This window comes from Piliocolobus tephrosceles, chromosome 15, assembly GCF_002776525.5.
Source record: "Piliocolobus tephrosceles isolate RC106 chromosome 15, ASM277652v3, whole genome shotgun sequence".
Classification (NCBI taxonomy): Eukaryota; Metazoa; Chordata; class Mammalia; order Primates; family Cercopithecidae; genus Piliocolobus; species Piliocolobus tephrosceles.
Window position 1 is genome coordinate 38,349,243 of NC_045448.1, and position 22,219 is coordinate 38,371,461.

Here is a 22,219-nt window from a genome sequence, read left to right on the forward strand (position 1 = left end):
TTCTCCTGCCTCAGCCTCTTGAGTAGCTGGGATTACAGGCATGCACCACCACGCCCGGCTCATTTTGTATTTTCAGTAGAGACAGGGTTGTCAGGCTGATTTCGAACTTCCGACCTCAGGTGATCCACACACCTCAGCCTCCCAAAGTGCTGGGATTACAGGCATGAGCCACCGCACCCAGCCAACCCCACATTTTCTTAAACCAGAAAAGATGTTTTTCCCAAGTAAGCTGCCTGGAACAGCAAAAACTACAAATAAGGTAGTTAATCACAGTATCTAATAGCCAAATAACGAATTACGGTTGTGACTTATACACCAGTAAATAAATTAAGAATTTACCTTTAAAGTACTTATAACAGCAACAAAACAAAAAAAAGTATAAATTTGCCTACAAATAAAAAGTTTAGCCCCTGCAAAGTAAAAGCTAAGATAAAAAAATTACAGTGCAGTACAAAGACCTTAGAAATGTGTTAGGATTTCAGGTCCCTCTCTACGTGATTATTTATGATTTAGGCTAGTTATCAGAATTTTGAGAAGGGAAACTGGCATGTATTGGGGGGAAGAAAATCTTAAACTTAGAAACATTTTAGATAATTACTCATTTATCCAAATATAACTCACACAGTCTCCTAAATACTTTTCTGGAAAATAATTTTAACAAAATATGCGCTATTTATAATTAAAACCTGGAAACTACCTAAATCTCCAATAACAGCAGAATGGAAAAACTGTTGTCTATTCATTCAATGGATACTATACAGCAATGAGAATAAATGAATTAAACTATATGCAACATGGATTAACCTCAGAAACATAATATTGGGTAAAAAAAAAAAGCTAGATTCAAACAAATACATTCTTTATGTGATTCCATCCATATAAAGTACAAAAACAAAGCCTGTGAGAAGTCAGGATAGTGGTAGAGGGTTTTGGGTGGGGGTTGGTATATGGAGGTGGGTGCTTCTAGGTGCTGGCTAAATAGCTATGTTCCTTTTTTACAAATTCATCAAGCGACACTCTTATGATTTGAGCAATTTTCTGAATATATGTATCACATTTCAGTAAGGTTTATTCAAAACAACTTTCTTGTTTTTCAGTTACATAATTCTGAGTTTAGTTAGTATGTCTATTGTGCTTTGTGTTAATTTCTTCTAAATGAACCAGAGAGAGAAAATGCGATGACTCAAATTATTTCCAAAAGTAGGGTCTGGAAATGCCTTTCGAATAATCTAATTATGTTGAATTGGTTTTAACCTCATTTTAAAAATTAAAAAAAAAATGGTGCTTGCTTTCCCCTTCACCTTCCGCCATGATTGTAAGTTTCCTGAGGCCTCCCAGTCATGCTTCCTGTTAAGCCTGTGGAACTGTGAGTCAATTAAACCTCTTTTCTTCATAAATTGCCCAGTCTCAAGTAGTTCTTTATGCAGTGTGAGAACAGACTAATACACAAGTACTTCCATGGGGGGCTACCTTTAGGAATAAAGGATCATGATCCTTAATTTTGATTCAAGGCACTGTCTTCTTTGGTAGGAATGCAACCACTTTACTTTTCATCAATTACAAACAGAGTCACTTGGGCTAACCTGGAATACTTTATTCCAACGACATGTAAATATACTGGTAATGTGACCAGCAGTCCGGCCAGCCCACCCCTTTGCCTAGCTTGGTGCTTATGCTCTCCTCTTTAAGAATTAGGTCTTACCTGTAATCTCTTTTCAAGAAACTGCTTTCCACCTTCCAAACCATATGAATGTTCATAAGGATAGCTCCAATCTCGAATCAAAAACATTAATGTCTATACACACAAAATAAAAATTGTTTATTTTACAATAAAGAAAATTTACAAAAATAAATCACAACTCTAACAACTGAAGCCTCCCTTACTCTCCTAAACAATGTTTATCAAAAGTTATAGTAACCAAATGGTCACTTCCGGTCATGGTTATATCAAGGACCCACTTAAACAACAGGCCCTATACCAAGCAATCACCAGCACTGAAGAACTTCACTAAATATAAAGAGTCACCACAAGCAATAATACAGGATTTTTAAAAATGAAAAACAGGTATATCAGGACATGCAGATCATAATTTTATATCATGGTTGTATAACTACAAGACCAACTAATTCTTGACGGCTATCTAGACTGATTATAGATCTGGTGTCAATAAGGACATTTTCACAGGATGTTTTTACTCATAGAGGGTGAGATTTCTCAACCTCAGCACTGCTAACATTTTGGGTCAGTTAATTCTTAGTTGTGTGTGGCTGTACTGTGTACTGTAAAACGTTGAACCATATTTCTGGCCTCTATGTGCTAGATACCAAGTGGTGCTAAGCTCCCCCACAAAACTGTGACAACCAAAAATGTCTCCAGACATTAGCAAATGTCCCCTGGGTGGCAAAATTATCCAAGTTCAGAAAAAACTGATATAGGCCAAATAGGGTATATTTCACCCATAATCTGCTCAATTACTTAATAAAAATTGGCACGACTGTCTTATATTTCCTATTAAGTTTAGAACAACATCTATTAAGAGAAACATTACTCCCCTTAATCTAAGTGACAGCATTAAGAATTAGCATAGATTCATTTATTCTATTTATCCTGTTAGCCTATTACTGGTAAGTATGCTGATGATGACATTACCAAAGGTTAGTTTCAACTGCACTGAATCTGTGGCTAGCGATGAGTCTGTGGCTAGCGATGAGTCTGTTGTAATATCCTGGTGTCTCCAAAATTACAAACTGAGGTGGCTTCACAACTTCTCATAGGCAAATCTTTAAAATGTTAAAATAACTTTTTTACCTGAAATGGTTTCTGGTAGATTTCTTCCATCGCAAGTCTTCCATACTCTGTAAATAACTATTAAATTGAGTTAGTTAAAATAATGCCTCTAAAGAGATTCAAAGAAGACATGTGTTAACCTGTTCTACATCAAAGCTCCAGGTACCAGAACCTTTAAAATCATTTGAAAACCAAACATTTAATTTTCTAACACACTAGGTACATACAAAATTTCTTCCAGTTAAGAAGTCATACATCAGTTTAAACCCATATAACATTCAATCGTGTTACCAGTATTATAGGCTTCCAAGTGTAAATTCACAATAAAGTGAGAATTAAATTTTCAATACTTGGCACATTTTCTTTAAGAAACATGTGCTTGCAGCTGGGCGCAGTGGCTCAGGCCTGGTAATCCCAGCACTTTGGGAGGCCGAGGTGGGCGGATCACCTGAGGTTAGAAGTTCAACACCAGCCTGACCAACACAGTGAAACTTCATCTCCACTAAATATACAAAATCAGCCAGGTGCGGTGGCGCATGCCTGTAATCCCAGCTACCTGGGAGACTGTGGCAGGAGAATCCCTTGAACTTGGGAGGGGGAGGTTGCAGTGAGCCGAGATTGTGCCATTGTACTCTATCTAGTCTGGGCAACAAGAGCAAAACTCCAACTCAAAAAATTAAAATTAAAAAATGAAATACGTACTTGCAAATGTTGAAGATCATCTTCTTGAATATTCTGAGACAGATTATACACCTGTTAAAACAAAATTTATTTTGTTTTTTATTAGTGTTTTGAATACCCAGCTTGTATATAACTTTACTTGTGGAAAAAAGGTTATTTTGTACCTCAGCACAAAGGAATCACTTAACTACTATCTTGATGAGTGACATGTGAAAAGGATTTTCTCTTTTTTCCTAACAATAGTCAAGATAGAATATTAAGGAAGAAGCAGTGGCGGTAAAATATGTAAAAAACATGAATATATGCATATTCATGGCCTAAAAGTGGTAGAAAAACAAGTGTGCTATTTAGTAGGTTTCTTTTACTCCTTCTCAAAGCTCTTTAATGTTATGATATGATCATCTTTTAAAGAGTGTAGGTTATTTCCACCATCATTTTTTTAAATTAGTGAATACAAGGGGCAATAGTTTACAAAGATAAATTCCTCCCTGGTACAATCAGAGTATACAGTGACTCAGTGGGTACCTCCACTACCACTGACTCCAGTGTGGTTCTCTTTTTACTCACACTCCTCAGTTTGCTTACTCACCAGTTTTTACTTCCACTCAACATGACAATTTTACTGGCCTGTGGAAGCTAATAAAAATAACAGCAGGTGGCACTCTTGCCCTTTCCAGAATTTTTTGGAGGCAACTAGAGCTGATAAAGGAGGGTCTAAACATCCTCAGGAAAGGCGGATTTTCATCCATTAATTCTAAGACAGATCTTTATAAAGTAATCTACACTGCCACAGGAGAAAAGTGGCCATCAACAGATATCACTTCTGCTAAAATAACTTACATCTTAAGGAACCAGGGTGACTCCAAAGATGGAACAATCTGTTCTAAGAGCAAATAAGTGATACTCTGGCCAAACCACTTGGAGGTCAAGAATATAGTCAATTTAGGCCAGCAAACCTAAAATAATATTCTTAGCTACTAATTCCAAACAAGGATTTAAAAGTAATTGATGACTGAGGTGATGATTTAGATTTTAACATTTTTAACATAAACTCTGACACCATGATTAACCTATGTGGGCCTTTGCTTTTAGAAAACAGGTCTGGATCATTTCATTGTCAGAGCCAGGAAACAGAAAAAGGGATTTATTTAACTTAGATCACTAGTACTTAGCATACTGTCTTGTATGTAACAGGTGCTCAGTATGTATTTGTTGAAGGAATAAATCACAAGAAGATCAAATTAACATTTATCTATCAGCCAGATATCTTACACAAGGAAAGCCAGCTATCTTACCCCCTCAAAGGCAAGGAATAAAATAATCATAATCTTAATCTTCTTGGTTATTTATACTTTACAAAGCACTTTCATATGCATTATCTCATTTAGCTCTCATTTCTGACTGCACACAACAACCACATGCAAGACAGGCAAGATGAGTAAACTCATTTTACAGACAACAAAGTGGCTGTACAGCTTTAAGTGGCTGTCTAAAACCAGGTCTCTTACTATCAAAAAGTTGAATAAACAAAGAAAAAAAGACAAAGGGTTAAGTTATAGGACAGAGAACTCCCTCTAGAGCCAGCTAACCTGAGGGGCTTCTGCTTGCTTCAAGGGAATCACAGTTGTGGCATCTTGCAAGATCAGAGAAAAAAGAGACTTAGAGGGTCCCCACCAGCATCACTTAGTGGGTAATGACAAATATCCCAACCCTATAATAAACTGAAGCCAAGCTGAACAGTATACTTCTTTTAGCTCATGTTAACAGCCAACCTTCTCTTCACTCTGATAGCTAGGTACTTCAAACTGAGGAAGGAGGAAAATGGGAGCTTAGAGAGACGAGTCATATGTTCCAGACACTGGAAAGCATTAAAAAAATCCAAGAGACTGTGACAGCATCACCTATGATCTACCATTGATAAGAACAATTTCTTATCTTGGGAGGATCACATACCCATTTTTTAAAAATATTTGCAAATATACTTCTTGATACACCATCACCAGCTGGGCCTAACCGCCATACTTCAATAATTCATTTTTCAGAGATGTATCAGCCACAGATGATCTCAGAAAAGAAATACCAAATGACATGTGGTACTTTAATTCAGTCCAATCCATCTAAATTATACAGAAAAGAAATGGCCTACCCTGAAGAAACTAGAACCTGATAGAACACCAAATACAATTTGAATATAAGTGAAAGAGAGAAGGGATTTTATCCCTTCCTAAATGAAGATGCTAAAAATCCTGTTTATTATTACATAAGCATTATTTGGGTTTTCTAAATTAAACATTAATTAATTATTCTGCTTTTATCTCCTTTAGTTCAAATAATTGAGTACCACTTGTCACAGATATAGTATAAAAAACTAGACTTCAAAGCTTAATTACTTGGGTTTTTTGTTTGTTTTAGCCAAAAAAACAAAAAAACAAAAATATACTCTCCATATTGCTGTGTCTGATAGCCATCTAACTGATTTCAATTACAGATAATGTGGTATCTTTTCCTTTTTTTAAAAAAAAAAAGTATATATTCCATAATGAAAAAATAAGAGACTGGTTGTTGGTTTATTGCATCCTTTGTAACTATCCAAAGTACAAAATTTTACATCCTAAGCCAGAAAACCATGCATGGAAATGTAAATAACCAATAAGAAATGTAAACAGCTTTCAAGAAATGTAAATAGCTCTCTTTAATTTTAATTCCTTTTTTTCCCTTCAATCAAAAGGCATTTTGCCAGCACAAGGTGGCACATGCTGATAGTCCCAGCTACTTAAGAGCTGAGGCAGGAGGATCACTGCAGCCCAGGAGGAAAAAGCTAGAGTGTGCATGATCACACCCATGAATAGCCACTACACTCCAACCTGGGCAACATAGTAAGAATCCATCTCAAAAAAAATTAAAACGGCATTTTCAAGAGGGGCCAAACACCGGGTGCAGTGGACCATGCCTGTAATCCCAGCACTTTGGGAGGCCAAGGTGGGCGGGTCACCTGAGGTCAGGAGTTCGAGACCAGCCTGGCCAACATGGTGAAACCCGTCTCTACTAAAAATACAAAAAATTAGCTGGGCATGGTGGCGGGAGCCTGTAATCCCAACTACTCGGGTTAGGAGAATGAACTCGGGAGGCAGGGTTTGCAGTGAGCTGAGATCACACCACTGTACTCTAGCCTGAGCAACAAGAGTGAAACTCTGTCTCAAAAAAGAAAAAAAAAAAAAAAAGAGGGGTCAAATGATTATGTGAACTGATCGTACCACTTACTCTTGTGTCTCACCTGGACAGAGCTAGTCATAGTGCTCAGAGCAAACACCGTTGCACAGTCTTTGATAGTTGACTGGCTATCAAAGGCACCCTGGGTATCCATAAGCAGCACGGCAACCTAGGAATTTGAGAGTTTAAAATACTTAGTAAAACAGTGGCCAAAAATGACTATAAAAAAAATCAAATGATAAATTTGAAAATCAGTCATTAAGAAAAGTACTTATATCTCATACTTTTGACATAATAATCCATATGTTAAAGTTATCAAACAGTACTAGTTCTGTGTTGTTTTGATTTCTGATATCAGAAAATAGCCCAAGAAAGAACACAGGGTAGAAAAGTATAAACAGAATTTTACTTTCGTTCCATTAGGTCTGTCAATCACAAATACTTCATTCCAAACTTGTATGCCTGTTGTTTCTCTTTCACAGCCACCTCGCCATGTAAAGCCTGTCAATGGTTCATCGTTTCCACCAATCCAACTTTGAGAATCCTGTCAAAGTTAAGGATAAATGTAAAATAAAACACAATTAAGAAATAAAAGAAACCCAAAAAATCACCCATCCTTTATTTTACAGACAGGGAAGCTAAATCCAGAGAGACAGAAAACACTGTGTAACAAACAAGTAGTTACAAAGCAGTCCTTAAATCTCATGTGGGGTTCTTTTTCTTGTAGAGATGTAGTCTCCTCCAAACTTGAATCTTCTCAAATCAGCTCACACTACTACTCTCTAGGCTTCTAAATAAGTGGGGTCATACTTACTTCCCTCCTTTTTAGAAAAATTTCCTGGCTGGGCATGACAGCTCATGTCCATAATCCCAGCACTTTGGGAGGCTGAAGTGGGCAAATCACTTGAGGCCAGGAGTTTGAGACCAGCCTGGCCAATGTGGCGAAACCCCATCTTTACAAAAAGTACAAAACTTAGCCAGGCATGGTGGCACACTCCTGTAGTCCCAGCTACTCAGGAGGCTGAGGTACGAAGGATCACCTGAACCTGGGAGGTTGAGGCTACAGTGAGCTGAGATTGCACCACTATACTCCAGCCTGGGTGACAGAGTAAGATCCTGCCTCAAAAAAAAAAAAAAAAGAGAGAGAGAGAGAGAAAGATTTCCTATAATGTTAAAAATCATAAAAAAAAAAAAAAAAACTCGACACCAATTATTTTAACATGTTCTTACACAGATAAGCAAAACTAAGTTTCAGGTAGAAAGACTGTCAAAACAGCATTGCTCTCTTTAGAAACAGCTTACACTCTTTAAAAAATAATCAATTTTAGGCTGGGTGCAGTGGCTCATACCTGTAACCCTAGCACTCTGGGAGGCCGAGGCAGGTGGATCACCTGAAGTGGCTGAAGTGGGCAAATCACTTTTGAGGCCAGGAGTTTGAGACCAGCCTGGCCAACATGGTGAAACCCCATCTCTACTAGAAATACAAAAATTAGCCGGGTGTTGTGGCACACGCCTATTAATCCCAGCTACTCAGGAGGCTGAGGCAAGAAAATCACTTGAACCCGTGGGCAGAGGTTGCAGTGAGCAGAGATCGCACCACTGCACTCCACCCTGGCAAAAAGAGTGAAACTGTCTCAAAAACAAAAAAAAAATCAACTTAAAAAATAACCCCAAGACTTGTTTGGAACCTGATTTAAACAAACTAACTATTTAAAACGCCTTTTTTGAAACCAACAGGAAAATATGAACCCAAACTGGTTATCTCATTAGATGGTGTTAAATTAGAGTCAAGAAGATTGTTTGGTGTGCTAATGATACTGTGGTTAAGAAAAAAAAAATAGAGTCTTTATCTATTAGATACTCAAGTATCTGTAGTGAATGGATATGCCTGGCATTTGCTTTAAAATATTCCAGGAGGTGAGGAAAAAAGAGAACAGATAAAACAAGACCAGCAAAATGTTAACAGGTATGCTGGAGTTCATTACATACAATTCTCTTTATTTTAGGGTATGTTTAAAATTTTCCACAATAAAAGTTTTTAACTAGAACCACAGGGCTAAATTGTTATTATGAAATAATATGAAAGTTAATATATAAGGTAATTTTTCTAGAAAATTTAATCTGGGACATAATAAACGAGTACCTTTCACAGACGTCAAGATACCTATACTTCAGTATACTTAAAGCCCACATAGCCTTTACTGAATGTACCCCACAGGAAAAATTCCTTTGTTTCAGAAATACTTCTCATAAGCTTGGATATCTAGTCTAAAACAAATTACAAAGACTGAATTAAGAGTGGAGAGACGTTTAAGACAGGACCAATGAGGAACAAAGCAATTTATTAAAAGCAGACACACAGTGGCAAAAACAAAAACAAAACAGTGTCAGCCAGGCATAGTGGCTCACGCCTGTAATCCCAGCACTTTGAAAGGCTGAGGCGGGTGGATCACTTGAGGCTAGGAGTTCAAGACCAGCCTAGCCAACATGGTTGAAACCCCATCTCTACTAAAAAGACATTTAAAAAAAAAAAAAAAAAAAAAAAAGCCAGGCGTGGCAGCACATGCCTGTAATCCCAGCTACTTGGGAAGCTGAGGGAGGAGAATCGCTTGAACCCGGGTTTCACATGGGTTGTGGGAGGTGGAGATTGCAGTAAGATGAGATTGCACCACTGCGCTCTAGCCTGGGCAAGAGAGAGAGACTCTGTCTCAAACAAAACAAAAAGCATCATCCAGACCATCACCTAACATAGCCTTAAATTTCAAACTATCTTTAATTATTATTATTATTATTATTCCACAAAACTCCCATCCCCAGTAGACTACCAATCCTATCAATTACAAACTTCTCTTGGATTCATTTCTTTTTCTTCAGTTTTCAATACCTTCAACTTAAAGACCTCATCTATGCTGGTCAGAAGGCTGCTACCTGAGACAATTCCATTCACAGTATATATGATGGACTTGTGTTTCAGGAGGCACCCTTCACAGGACTCAGAAGCTTATTTTGACATTCCCCAGACAAGCAACACTGGTGATCCTGCCCCTTGACTGCATATTTGGATACTTCATATTAGTCCCTATGCAACTCCTGCTCTATTCTCTAACCCATTTTTCCATAGTCACTGAATGTTCACAAGAAATGTAATCGTGCCACTGTCCTGCTGAAAAGTCATCTGTGGCTCCCCACTACCAATAAGACCATCTGGAGATCTGCTGCATTAAGAATCCTTTTTTCTTTTTCTTTTTTTGAGACAGGGTCTCACTCTGTCACTCAGGCTGGACTGCAGTGGCCCAATCAGCACTCACGGAACCTCATCCTCCTGGGCTCAAGTGATCCTCCCACCTCAGCCTCCCAAGTAGCTGGGACTGCAGGTGCACACCACCACACCTGGCTGATTTCTGTATTTTTTGTAGAGACAGAGTTTCACCATGTTGCCCAGGCTGATAACAATCCACCTTTAATTTACTCTTCTTGTCTGTGCTCCTGATATTCCCCACAGATCTCAACACACATCTTCCTGATTTTACCATACCAAAAAAAGTTACCATTCCCCAAACGCATATGTTGTTTAGCTTAGGTATAGCTCTGTTCCACCTATTGTCTGCCTAGACTCAGCCGGCAGTCAAGAAACTTCAACTTTTCTATACTGTTAAAGCATATTATTGATACTGCATGGTTGTTACCTTTATATAGTTTTGCAGTTCTTATGTGAGTCTCTTGAGAGCAAAGGCTGTAAAGAATCATCTTTGTTCACCAAACTGCTCCTATCAAAGTGCCTTGCACTGTTGTAAGTTCTCACATGGAGAATCTCATTCTCCCACAATGTCAAAAAAAAAAAAAAAAAAATCTGGTACTTAATGAATTTATGATTTCTCAAAGTTACAGCCTACACAAATAACTCCTCTAAGAGAACTCTGGTTTTACTCTACATTTTACTTATTTCTATCTCCTCTACAAGAAGGTAAGTTTCACTAAAGTTGTGTTTGTTTCATTCTTACAAGTATTCCCAGCACAGAGAATAGTGCGCCTGGCTTGTAGTAGGTATTCTAAGTATTTCTTACATAAACAAAAAAGTTTACTTATAAGTTTCGATGTACTCCCTTTTGAGCACGGGTAATAAATCCAGAAGAAATATGATCTTTGTTATTATTCCTAGAAACAAAACAATTACATAAAGACAGTAAAAATAAATTTTTAAAAGTATAGATGACTGAAATCATAGGCTTGTATGTTTGCTAGCCACCTCTTCCAAAGAAACTTTAAAAAGAATTGGTGTCTCATAAAAATCTACTATGTATCATCTCTTCCTAAGTTACCTTGGAATAGAAGTGTTAAAAAAAAAAAAATACTAAACTGATTAGTCAGCAAAAGGATGAAAGACGCTAAGTGTGGTGGCTACACCTGTAATCCCAGCATTTTGGGAGGCCAAGGCAGGAGGATCACTTGAGCCCAAAAGTTCAAAGCTGCAGTGAGCTATGATGACACCACCACACTCCAGCCTGGATGACAGAGTGAGACCCCGTCTCTATTTAACAACAGCAACAACAAAGATGAAAAAATAAATCAGAGAACTAATCAGATTCTTCAAAACTTGTAAAAGTCTATAATTTCTCTAACATAGTGAATACTGACAGTTTTCATAAAATACAGTCATTCATTCATTAAATATTTATGAACATCTACCATGTGCCAGCCATTTTTCTAGGGATACAACAGTGAACAAGAATAAACATTCCTGCCCTCCAAGAGAATTTTAGTGGGAGCTAGAGGCAGCTTTGCTGATAACAGACCCTATTTGCTGTGATAATTTACTAAAAGCAAACCTAAAAACTTGAAAACACTAATCTGATACTATTTACTACTATGGAGACAAAAGCCTCAAAACTCAGAAATACAAAAAACAAACAAACAAACAGAGTACTTACAGAATAAATCTCAACTGCCAAAGGCAATCTAAAATCACCAGAAGTTCTTTTTTTTTTTTTGAGATGGGGTCTCACTTGCTATGTTGCCCAGGCTGGTCTTGAACTCTTGAGATCAAGCAATCCTCCCACCTCAGCCTCTCAAAGTGCTGGGATTACAAGCAAGAGCCACCATGCCCAGCCTAAAGTTTAAGTATAATCAAATAGTGAATAAAGAGAGCCCTTGCCAAAAAATAATAATTATATTACTGCTGATAATATAATTATCAGCAATAAAGAAAACTTACCTAAACAGTAAGAAACAAATTCATATTTTGCCAAAGGAAAGGTACAGTCCCTAGCAACAAAGTGAAACAACTATGTAAACATTTATTTATTTAGTTAGAAAGAAAAAGAGACAGACAGACAGACAGACAGAGTCTTGCTCTATCACCCAAGCTGCTGAGCAGTGGCATGATCATAGCTCACTGTCCTCAACCTCCTGGGCTCTAGTGATCAAACAAAGTGTTGGTCCTCCTGCCAGGCCTACACGTATCAGAGCACACCTGCTCCTGACTGCTGGCAAGCTGACTCCCTTTCACAATGGATAGGCTGGAAAAATAAAGGTTCATACAGAAGCCATAAATCATCACAACTAGGAGCAAAAGGAATAAAAAGGATGAAATTAAGATCCAAGTAGCACTACAATAATAAGCGAGACCCTCCCTAGTTGCATGGCATTCCCCACACCACCACAAATGAAAATCTTCATCTGTATAAAACTAGTACCTATTCAGGAGACAGGTTATGAACACTCAGCCTCCAAACTGATGGATAGAATAAATACTGTACACATTCTAACCACCAACTGTATTTACTATTTTCATTTGAATATGTGAGAACACTCTGCAAGTCCTGGAACAAATTATAAAATACTTGACTTTAAACTAGTTAAAAACTGTCTAACATCTTATCCAACCCCATCCTCACCCCATACCCAACTCCTTCCATCTGGGGCTGGACAAATCAATGAAATTATGTCATGAGCCCAGGAAAAAGACAACTCTAACAACTCAGGTACATGCTAAAGAGGAATTTAATATATTTTGATAGAAGGTTCTGTTTAAAAGGTGTCTTTGACCTTGAAGACACGATGCTAAATGAAATAGGCCACACACAAAAGGACAAATATTCTATGATTCCACTCATATGAGGTGCTTAGTCAAATTCACAGGGACAGAAAGTAGAATGGTGGATGCCAGGGGATGGGGGAGAGAAATGGGGAGTTAGTGTTTAACGGGCACAGAGCTTCAGTTGGGGAATGAAGAAGTTCTGGAGATGGATGGTGGCAATGGCTGCACAACAATGTGAACAGACTTAGTGCCACTGAAGTTGTACACTTACAAATGGTTAAAGAGGTAAAGTTTACATTATGCATATCTTACCACAATTAAAACAAAAAAGGTGCCCTTGAGGGCTAACAAAATGGAAGGAGCAGACACCTCTCGTAATTAAACTGAGATTTGACTTTAGAGTCTTCCATTGGACCTCCAGTTTCAACTTTCTCTTGTAAAAATTTAGAAGTCATCAGACCCATTTTTACAAGTAAAAACCTTAGCAAACTGAAAAATCAGTAACTCTCCTTTCTCAGATCAAAGAATTGAGATCACAAGTCAAACCACCCCTAAAAAATCATGACCGGCAAACTAACACAAAGGATCATGAGCTGAGGTCAGCTTACCAGCAACTGCTGCAGCAACTGGTAGGAACACTTAAATGACAATTTGAATGGTCAGAAGCTGAGAGTGAACTAGTTTAAGCATTAAAAACCCTAGAGTCTTAGCAAACCCCACACTTTCCTGAATATTATCTCAAAGAACTCCACAAAGTTCTCAAAGTAATAACGGAAGAAAGTTTCCCTCATGACTGACAAGGGAGGGGAAGTAACCCTGGGAAAGTAACCACTATCTGTCTGTCTGTCTATCTATCTAATCTACACACACACACACACACACACACACACACACACACACACAGCAGTCCCCACAACAAAAGCCTGCCCTCCTGAGAAAACTACCTTACCGGAGCTTTATCTGACCCTAGGGAGGAGCAATCAGCCAACTCCAGCCCCATCTAGGCTTCCTGTCTGGTTTTTTTTAAAAAAAAAAAAAAAAAAAAAAAGTCATAGACCAGGACTCAGGCCCACTAAAAAACTAAGGAGCCAGGTGCAGTGGTGTGTCTGTAGTCTCAGCTATTCAGGAGACTAAGCTCAGGAGTTCAAGACCAGTCTGGGCAACATAAGGAGACTCTGTCTCAAAAAGAATAAAAATAAAACTAAGATTTAACCATAAGGTGACATATGATGCTTCTGCTCTCCTACACTTTACCACCTCATCAACAATGCTCCAATATAATGACAGTGGATTATAAATAAAAAAGTTGCAAGATACAGAGTTCAGTAAATTCAATAAAATTTCTTGGGAAATCCCAAAGACAATGGGAGAGCAGGAAGAAACTGAAACCTCTAGGATCTGCAGCTACAAAACACATTAAACATAGCCCATCTCCTAACTAGATTAACATATAATCTCATAATAAAATGCTACATCTTCAGTCTTTATTAGCTGATACTTCATGTCTGGCTTTCAGCAAAAAATTACAAGCCATGTCAAAAGGCAAGAAAAAATAGACTGAAAAGACAAGGTAAACATCAGAACCAGACTTGGATATATTTCAGAATTATAAAATAGGAAATTGATCCAGGAAGAAGATAGGTGTTTAAAAGGTGTCTTTGACCTTGAAGACACTATGCTAAACGAAATAGGCCACACACAAAAGGACAAATATTCTATGATTCCACTCATATGAGGTGCTTAGTCAAATTCACAGGGACAGAAAGTAGAATGGTGGATGCCAAGGGATGGGGGAGCGAAATGGGGAGTTAGCGTTTAATGGGCACAGAGCTTCAGTTGGGGAATGAAGTTCTGGAGATGGATGGTGGCAATGGCTGCACAACAACGTGAACAGACTTAGTTAGACAGAAAGTTATTTATGTCGCCAATACCAGGCAGGATAAATACCAAAAAATCTCTACTAGGTATGTCACGGGCCTAGCTGCAAAGTAACACAAAGAGAAAAATCTTGAAAGAAGTCAGGAACAAAACACTTTACCTACAGAGGAACAAAGATAAGAATTACACTGGACTTCCCATTACAAATCATGCAAGCAGCTGGGTGTGGTGGCTCATGCCTATAATTCCAGCACTTTGGGAGGCCGAGGCAGGCAGATCACTTGAGGTCTGGAGTTCAAGACCACCCTGGGTCAATATGACAAAACCCCCGACTCTACTAAAAAGACAAAAATTAGCCGGGCGTGGTGGCCCGCACCTGTGTAGTCTCAGCTACTTGGGAGGCTGAGGCAGGAGAATCACTTGCGCCCGGAAGGTAGAGCTTGTAGTGAGCCAAGATCACGCCACTCCACCCCAGAGTGGGTGACAGAGTGAGGTTCCATCTCAAAAAACAAAACAAAACAAAAATCATGTAAGCAGGAAGGAAATAGGATAAAATGTTTATAGAGCTGGGGGGAAAAAAGCCTCCAAACTAAAATTCTGTATCCAGTAAAGTTATCCTACAAAAGAAGTAAAGACTTTCTTAGCCAAAAACTGAGGAAGGTTGTCGCCAATACATTAGCAAAAAGGAAAATGATATAGGTGAGAAACTCAAATCTACATAAAGAGAGAAAGAATGTCAGAGAAGGATAAAAAGGTAAAATAAAATCTTCTAGATGGTTATAGTATATAGATCAGGGAAACAAATGACAGCAATGTATAAAAGACAGGAGGGAGGAACTGGGACTATGCTAAGGTAACCGCACTATCCATGAAGCAGTATAATATCTGAAAGTGCACTTAGCTTTGTTGTAAATGTATATTGCAAACTCCAGGCAGCCACCAAAAAAACACATTTAACAGATACATTAAGAGAATACAGAAAATGCAATCAAGTTAAATGTTCAACTAAAATTGGAAAAGGCAGAAAAAAATGGGAAGATAAAAAAGAAAAAAAAAAGTACACACAAAAAAAAACAACAGAAACAATTACACGCATGGCAGCTATGAATCCAATTATATCAACAATCACTTTACATCTGAATGACTTAAATATACCAAGTAAAAGATATTGTCAGCTGGGCACAGTGGCTCATGTCTCTAATCCCAGCACTTTGGAAGGCCGAGGCAGGTGTTGAGATCAGTCTAGTCAACACGGGGAAACCTTGTCTCTACTAAAAATACAAAACTTAGCCGGGCATGGTGGCAGGTGCCTGTAATCCCAGCTATTCAGGAGGCTAAGGCAAAATCATTTGAACCAGGGAGGTGGAGGTTGCAGTGAGCCAAGACTGCACCACTGCATTCCAGCCTGGGTGACAGAGTAAGATTCTGTCTCAAAAAAAGAAATTGTCACAGTGGGTTTTCAAAAAATAGAGCCAACTATATGCTATCCATTTTAAAAACCCCACTTTACAAAGACATGGGTTAAAAGTAAAGGTATGGGAAAGACATACCATGCCAACACTAATCAAAAGAAAGCTAGAATAGCTATGTTAATTACAGACAAAGCAGTTTTCAAACTAAGAGAAAAACGACTTCTGAACAAAGGTTAGAGTTGAATTACACCAAAATACGTGAAGCAAAAATTGAACTCCAAAGAGTAATAGACAAATCCACTATTAAACTGGGAGACCTCACACCTCTTTATAGATATACCCAGCAAGTAGAAAACCAGTAACACAGTTGAGCTGAACAGAATCAGCAATCAAATGGATCTAACTGACATTACAGAACACTTCATTCAACAACAGCACAATACATACTCTTCTCAAACTCACAAAGAACATTCACCAAGGTAGATGATACCCTGAGCCTTAAAATACACCTTTAAAAATGTAAAGGGTGGCCAGGCACGGTGGCTCAAGCCTGTAATCCCAGCACTTTGGGAGGCTGAGACGGGCAGATCACGAGGTCAGGAGATCGAGACCATCCTGGCTAACACGGTGAAACCCCGTCTCTACTAAAAAAATACAAAAAACTATCTGGGCGAGGTGGTGGGTGCCTGTAGTCCCAGCTACTCGGGAGGCTGAGGCAGGAGAATGGAGTAAGCCCAGGAGGCGGAGCTTGCAGTGAGCTGAGATCCGGCCACTGCACTCCAGTCCGGGCGACAGAGCCAGACTCCGTCTCAAAAAAAAAAAAAAAAAATTTAAAGGAATAGATAATACAAAGTATGCTCTCATACCACAACAGAATTGAACTATTAATAGAAAGCAATAGCAGAAACACAGCTGGAAAACTCCCCAAATAGTTGGAGTTTAAAACAACTCACCTCAAAATAACACAGGAATCAAGGAAATCTCAATAGAAATTTTAAAATACATTGAACTAAATGAAAATGAAAATAAAACCTATTAAAATTTCCATGATTAGAGGAGATTTGTAGCATTAGATGCATACAGTAGGAAAGAAAAAACCGTGATTAGAGGAGAAATTTATAGCATTAGAGGCATAGAGGAGGAAAGAAAAAAAGTTCTAAAACCAATACTCTAAGCTGCCACCTCACGTAACTGGAAAAGAAGACCAGTATAAACCTAAAGTAAGATGAATAAAATCAGAGCAAGAACCAATGAAACTGAAACAAGAAAACAGAAAATCACAACAGAAAAATCAAATTAATGAAACCAAAAACTGGTCCTTCAAAAAGATCAATATAATTGATTGAAGAGAGAGGGGGGAAAAAAAGAGAAGACAAACTAATATCAGAAATCAAAGAAGAATCATCATCACTAATTCCATGAACATTAAAAAAAAAAGAATACTAAGAAATCTATGACCACAAATTTAGTAACTTAGTTGAAATGGAGCAATTCTTGGAAAGAAACAAACTACCAAACTCACACAAGGAGAACTAGAGCATCTATTTAAAAAAAAAAAAGGCCAGGTGCAGTGGCTCACACCTGTAATCCCAGCACTTTGGGAGGCTGAGGGGGTGGATCACCTGAGGTCAGGAGTTTAAGACCAGCCTGGCCAACATGGTGAAACCCCCATCTCTACTAAAAATACAAAAATTAGCCAGGCATGGTGGCGGGAGCCTATAATCCCAGCTACTCAGGAGGCTGAAGCAGGAGAATTGCTGGAACTCGAGAGGCAGAAGCTACAGTGAGCCGAGATCACACCACTGCACTCCAGCCTGGGTGATAGGCAAGACTCCATCTCAAATAAAATAAGAAGACCAATAAATAACCTTCCAAAAGAAGGATTTACAAAGCCCAACTGACTTCACTGGAAAACTCTACCAAGCATTGAAGGAAGAAATGGTACCAGTTCTCTACAAATTCTTTCAGAAAATAAGCAGAGGGAATACTTCCTAATTAATTCAAAGTATTACCCTAATACCAAAACCAGACAAAGATACTACAAATAAAGGAAAACTGCAGACCAGTACATACCATGAACATAGATGTGAAAATCCCTGACAAAATATTAGCATATCAAATCTACAATGTATAAAAAGAATTACACACCATGATCAAGTGGGATTTATTCCAGGAATGCAAGGCTGGCTCAACAACTCAAAGTCAATAAATGTAATCCATCATAACGATAGTCTAAAAAAAAAAAAATCAGCTGGGCACAGTGGCTCACGCCTGTAATCTCAACACTTTGGGAGGCCAAGGCAGCCAGAATATCTGAGGTCAGGAGTTCGAGACCAGGCTGGCCAACATGACGACACCCCATCTCTACCAAAAATACAAAAATTAGCCAGGCATGGTGGCGCACGCCTGTAATCCCAGCTACTGTGGAGGCTGAGGCAGGAGAATTGCTTAAACCCGGGAGGCAGAGGCTGCAGTGAGCCAAGATCGTGTCACTGCACTCTAGCCTAGGCGACAGAACAAGACTGTCTCAAAAAAGAAAAGAAAAAAAAGAAAAACACATATATCAATAAACACAGGAAAACTATTTGACAAAATCACACTCATTCAGGACTTAAAAAAAAACAAAAAAAACTCCCAGCACACTAGGAATAAAGAGAAACTTCAATTAAAAAAAAAAAAAACTGCAAAAAATCCTACAGCTAACATAGCAGTGAGAAACTAGATGCTTTCCAGAAACTAGGTTAGAAAACAGACAAGGATATTCACTATTTATCACTTGTACTCAATACTACTGGAGGTTCTAGCTGGGACCATTAGCCAAGACACAGAAAAAAAAGTTTCCCAGATTAGAAAGAAAGAAGTAAAACAATCACCATTAACAGATGACATGATCTTGTATATAGAAAACTCTAAGGAATTCGCTAAAAAAAATTATTGGAACTCATAAACAAATTCAGGATTTGTTTCAAGGATACAAGATCAATATGCAAGTCAAGTATATGAACTATAAACTTGCATGAACAATTCAAAAATGAAATTAAGAAAGCAATTCCATTCATAGTAACATCAACAAAAGGAATAAATTGAAGTGCAAAACTTATACTCAAAAACTATAAAAAACATTTTTGAAATTAAAAACATCCCATATTTATGGACTGTTAGACTTAATATTGTTAACACGGTAATATTTCCCAAATTATCTTTCAGATTCAATCAATCGCCAGTAGAATCCCAGCTAACTTCCTGTAGAAACTGAGAAACTAACTCTAAAATTCATATGGGATTGCAAAGAACCCCAAATAGCCAAACAATATTGAAAAAGAACAAAATGGGACTCAATTCCTCATTTCAAAATTTACTACAAAGCAACAGTAATGAAGACAGTGTGGTACCAGTATAAGAACAAGACATGGCCTGGCGTGGTGGCTCACGCCTGTAACCCTAGCACTTTGAGAGGCCGAGGCAGGCAGACTGCCTGAGCGCAGGAGTTCAAGACAAGCCTGGGCAACACGGTGAAACCATGTCTCTACTAACATGCAAAAAAACTGGCCAGGTGCAGTGGCTCACGTCTGTAATCCCAGCACTTTGGGAGGCCAAGGCAGGCATAACACGAGGTCGAGAGATTGAGACCATCCTGGCCAACATGGTGAAACTCCATCTCTACTAAAAATACAAAAAGTAGTTGGGCGTGGTAGTGCGTGCCTGCAGTCCCAGCTACTCAGAAGGCTGAGGCAGGAGAATCGCTTGAACCCGGGAGGCGGAGGTTGCAGTGAGCTGAGCTCGAGCCACTGCACTCCAACCTGGCAACAAAGCGAGACTCTGTCTCAAAAAAAAATTAGCTGGGTGTGGTGGCACATGCCTGTAGTCCCAGCTACTTGGAAGGCTGAGGCAGGAGAACCGCTTGAACCCAGGAGACGAAGGTTGTTGCAGTGAGCCAAGATAGCACCACTGCACTTCAGCCTAGACAACAGAGCAAGACTCCATAAAAAAGAACACATATATAGATCATGGAATAGAACTGAGAGTCAAGAAATAAATTCATGTCTATAATCAACTGGTTTTCAACAAGGTATCAAGAGCATTCAATAAAGTGTTAAACAGTCTTTCCAAAAATGGTGCTGGGACAAACAAAAAAAAAATGAAGGAAGAACCATCTTTCACATTATTATAACATATACACATATATTTTATGTAATTAACATATTATATATTAATATGATTTATAGCATTACTCCTAATAGTCATAAAGTTGCAAACAAACCAAATGTCCATTAACTGACGAATGGATAAATAAAATGTGGTATATCCATACGAGAGAATATTATTCAGCCATAAAAAGAAGTACTGATACATAATATAATACGGATGAACCCTGAAAATATTATGCTAAGTGAAGCCAGTCACAAAAGACCACATTTTTTAAGATTCCACTTACATGAATGTCCAGGATAGACAAATCCATAGAGATACAAAATAGATTAGTGGTTCCTTTAGGTTGAGGGTTTGGGGAAAGGATCTGGGGGTAACAGCTAAAGGGCTGTTACCGGGATTCATTTTGAGATCATGGAAACTTTGTTTCTTTTTGAGGCTGTGTCTTGCTCTCTCTCCCAGACTGGAGTACAGTAGCACAATCAGGGCTCACTGTAACCTCAACCTCCTGGGCTCAAGCCATCCTCCTGCCTTAGCCTCCTGAGTAGCTGGAACTACAGATATACACCACCACGCTCGGCTAATTTTTTAATTTTTTGTAGAGATGGAGTCTCCCTATGTTGCTCAGACTGGTCTCAAACAATCCTCCCACCTCAGCCTCCCAGAGTGCTGGGATTACAGACATGAGCCACCATGCTCCGCCAATGGAAACATTTTTAAATTGTGGTAATAGTTGCACAACTCTGTGAACATACTAAAAACCACTGAACTGCACACTTTAAGTGAATGACTTATACAGTAAGTGAATTATATCTCAATAACACTGTTAAAAGGAAAAACAAAAAAATCAAATACCCTTAGTGTACAAGTTCAACAAAGACTCCTAGTCACATGAAACCCATTTGTATAACACTACCAGAGTCTAGGGGAGAACGAATGGCCCACTGAAGTTTCTGTTAACTGTCCATGTATTAGTGCAATGTGACATAAATCTTATGGCTTGAACTTGCTTCTTGATGAAAGAATTATGGTATACATTCTCCAATCCATAGAAAATGTATCCCATTAAAGGAAAGAAATTCTGAAGCCAGGCTCCACGGTGCATATCTTATAGTCCCAGCTACTTGGGAGGCTGAGGCAGGAGGACTGCTTGAGACCCGGAGTTCAAGGACAGCCTGGGCAATAGAGTGAGACCCAGTCTCACAAGAAAAAGAAATTCTCAACTAAAATGTATAAGCTGGGCCACGCACACTGGCTTACACCTACAATTCGAGCACTTTGGGGAAGCCAAAATAGAGACTGCTTGAGCCCAGGAGTTTAAGACCAAGCTGGGCTAAAGAGTAAGGTCCTTCAGGGTTGATCACCTGAGCCCAGGAGTTCGAGGCTCAAGTGAGCTGTGATTACGCCACTGCACTCCAGCCTGGGCAACAGACTGAGACCATATCTTTAAACAAATAATAATTTTTTTTAAAATTTACAAGCTGAAAAGCAAAACTGTCCTGGCAGAGTGAGGGAAGGAGGTAGGGAGTTAATTACCTTAAAAAAAAGTCTCAGCCACGTGTGGTGGCTCACACCTGTAATCCCAGCACTTTGGGAGGCAGAGGCAGGTGGATTATGAGGTCAGGAGATTGAGACCATTCTGGCTAACACGGTGAAATCCGTCTCTACTAAAAATACAAAAAAAATTAGCCGAGCATGGTGGCGGACGCCTGTAGTCCCAGCTACTTGGGAGGCTGAGGCGGGAGAATGGCGCAAACCTGGGAGGCAGAGCTTGCAGTGAGCCAAGACTGCACCACTGCACTCCAACTTGGACGACATAGCGAGACTCCAACTCAAAAAAAAAAAAAGAGTCTCCTCCAAAAACAGTTAATATTAACATAAAACGAACTTTCATTATACAAGATGGCTTAACTCCCTAAATGTTCTAAATTTGGTGTTTGAGTAGTCAGTGTTTATGTGTAACGGTTTGTGGCTTGAAGTATTTTTCAATAAATAGCCTAAATAAAACAAATTACTTTAGAAACAGTTAATGTAACCTACTGGAACAAAGACTGTGGAATGAAA

At 38.7% G+C, this 22,219-nt stretch overlaps 1 protein-coding gene across 5 annotated transcripts in view; it reads right to left on the reverse strand.

Moving 5' to 3' along the window:
• Positions 1-22,219, reverse strand: part of ATL2 (atlastin GTPase 2) — a 79,217-nt gene that overhangs the window by 16,924 nt on the left and 40,074 nt on the right. For 4 of the 5 annotated variants that reach the window (XM_023216316.3, XM_023216317.2, XM_023216318.2 and 1 more), the window contains 5 exons: positions 7,089-7,223; positions 6,744-6,848; positions 3,491-3,541; positions 2,810-2,866; positions 1,703-1,795 (listed from right to left, as the gene is read on the reverse strand). In XM_023216316.3, coding sequence (XP_023072084.2) covers positions 1,703-1,795; positions 2,810-2,866; positions 3,491-3,541; positions 6,744-6,848; positions 7,089-7,223 — 441 coding nt within the window. Of the gene's footprint in view, positions 1-1,702; positions 1,796-2,809; positions 2,867-3,490; positions 3,542-5,422; positions 6,849-7,088; positions 7,224-22,219 lie in introns of all 5 variants that reach the window. The other variant, XM_023216319.3, reaches the window with a different exon arrangement.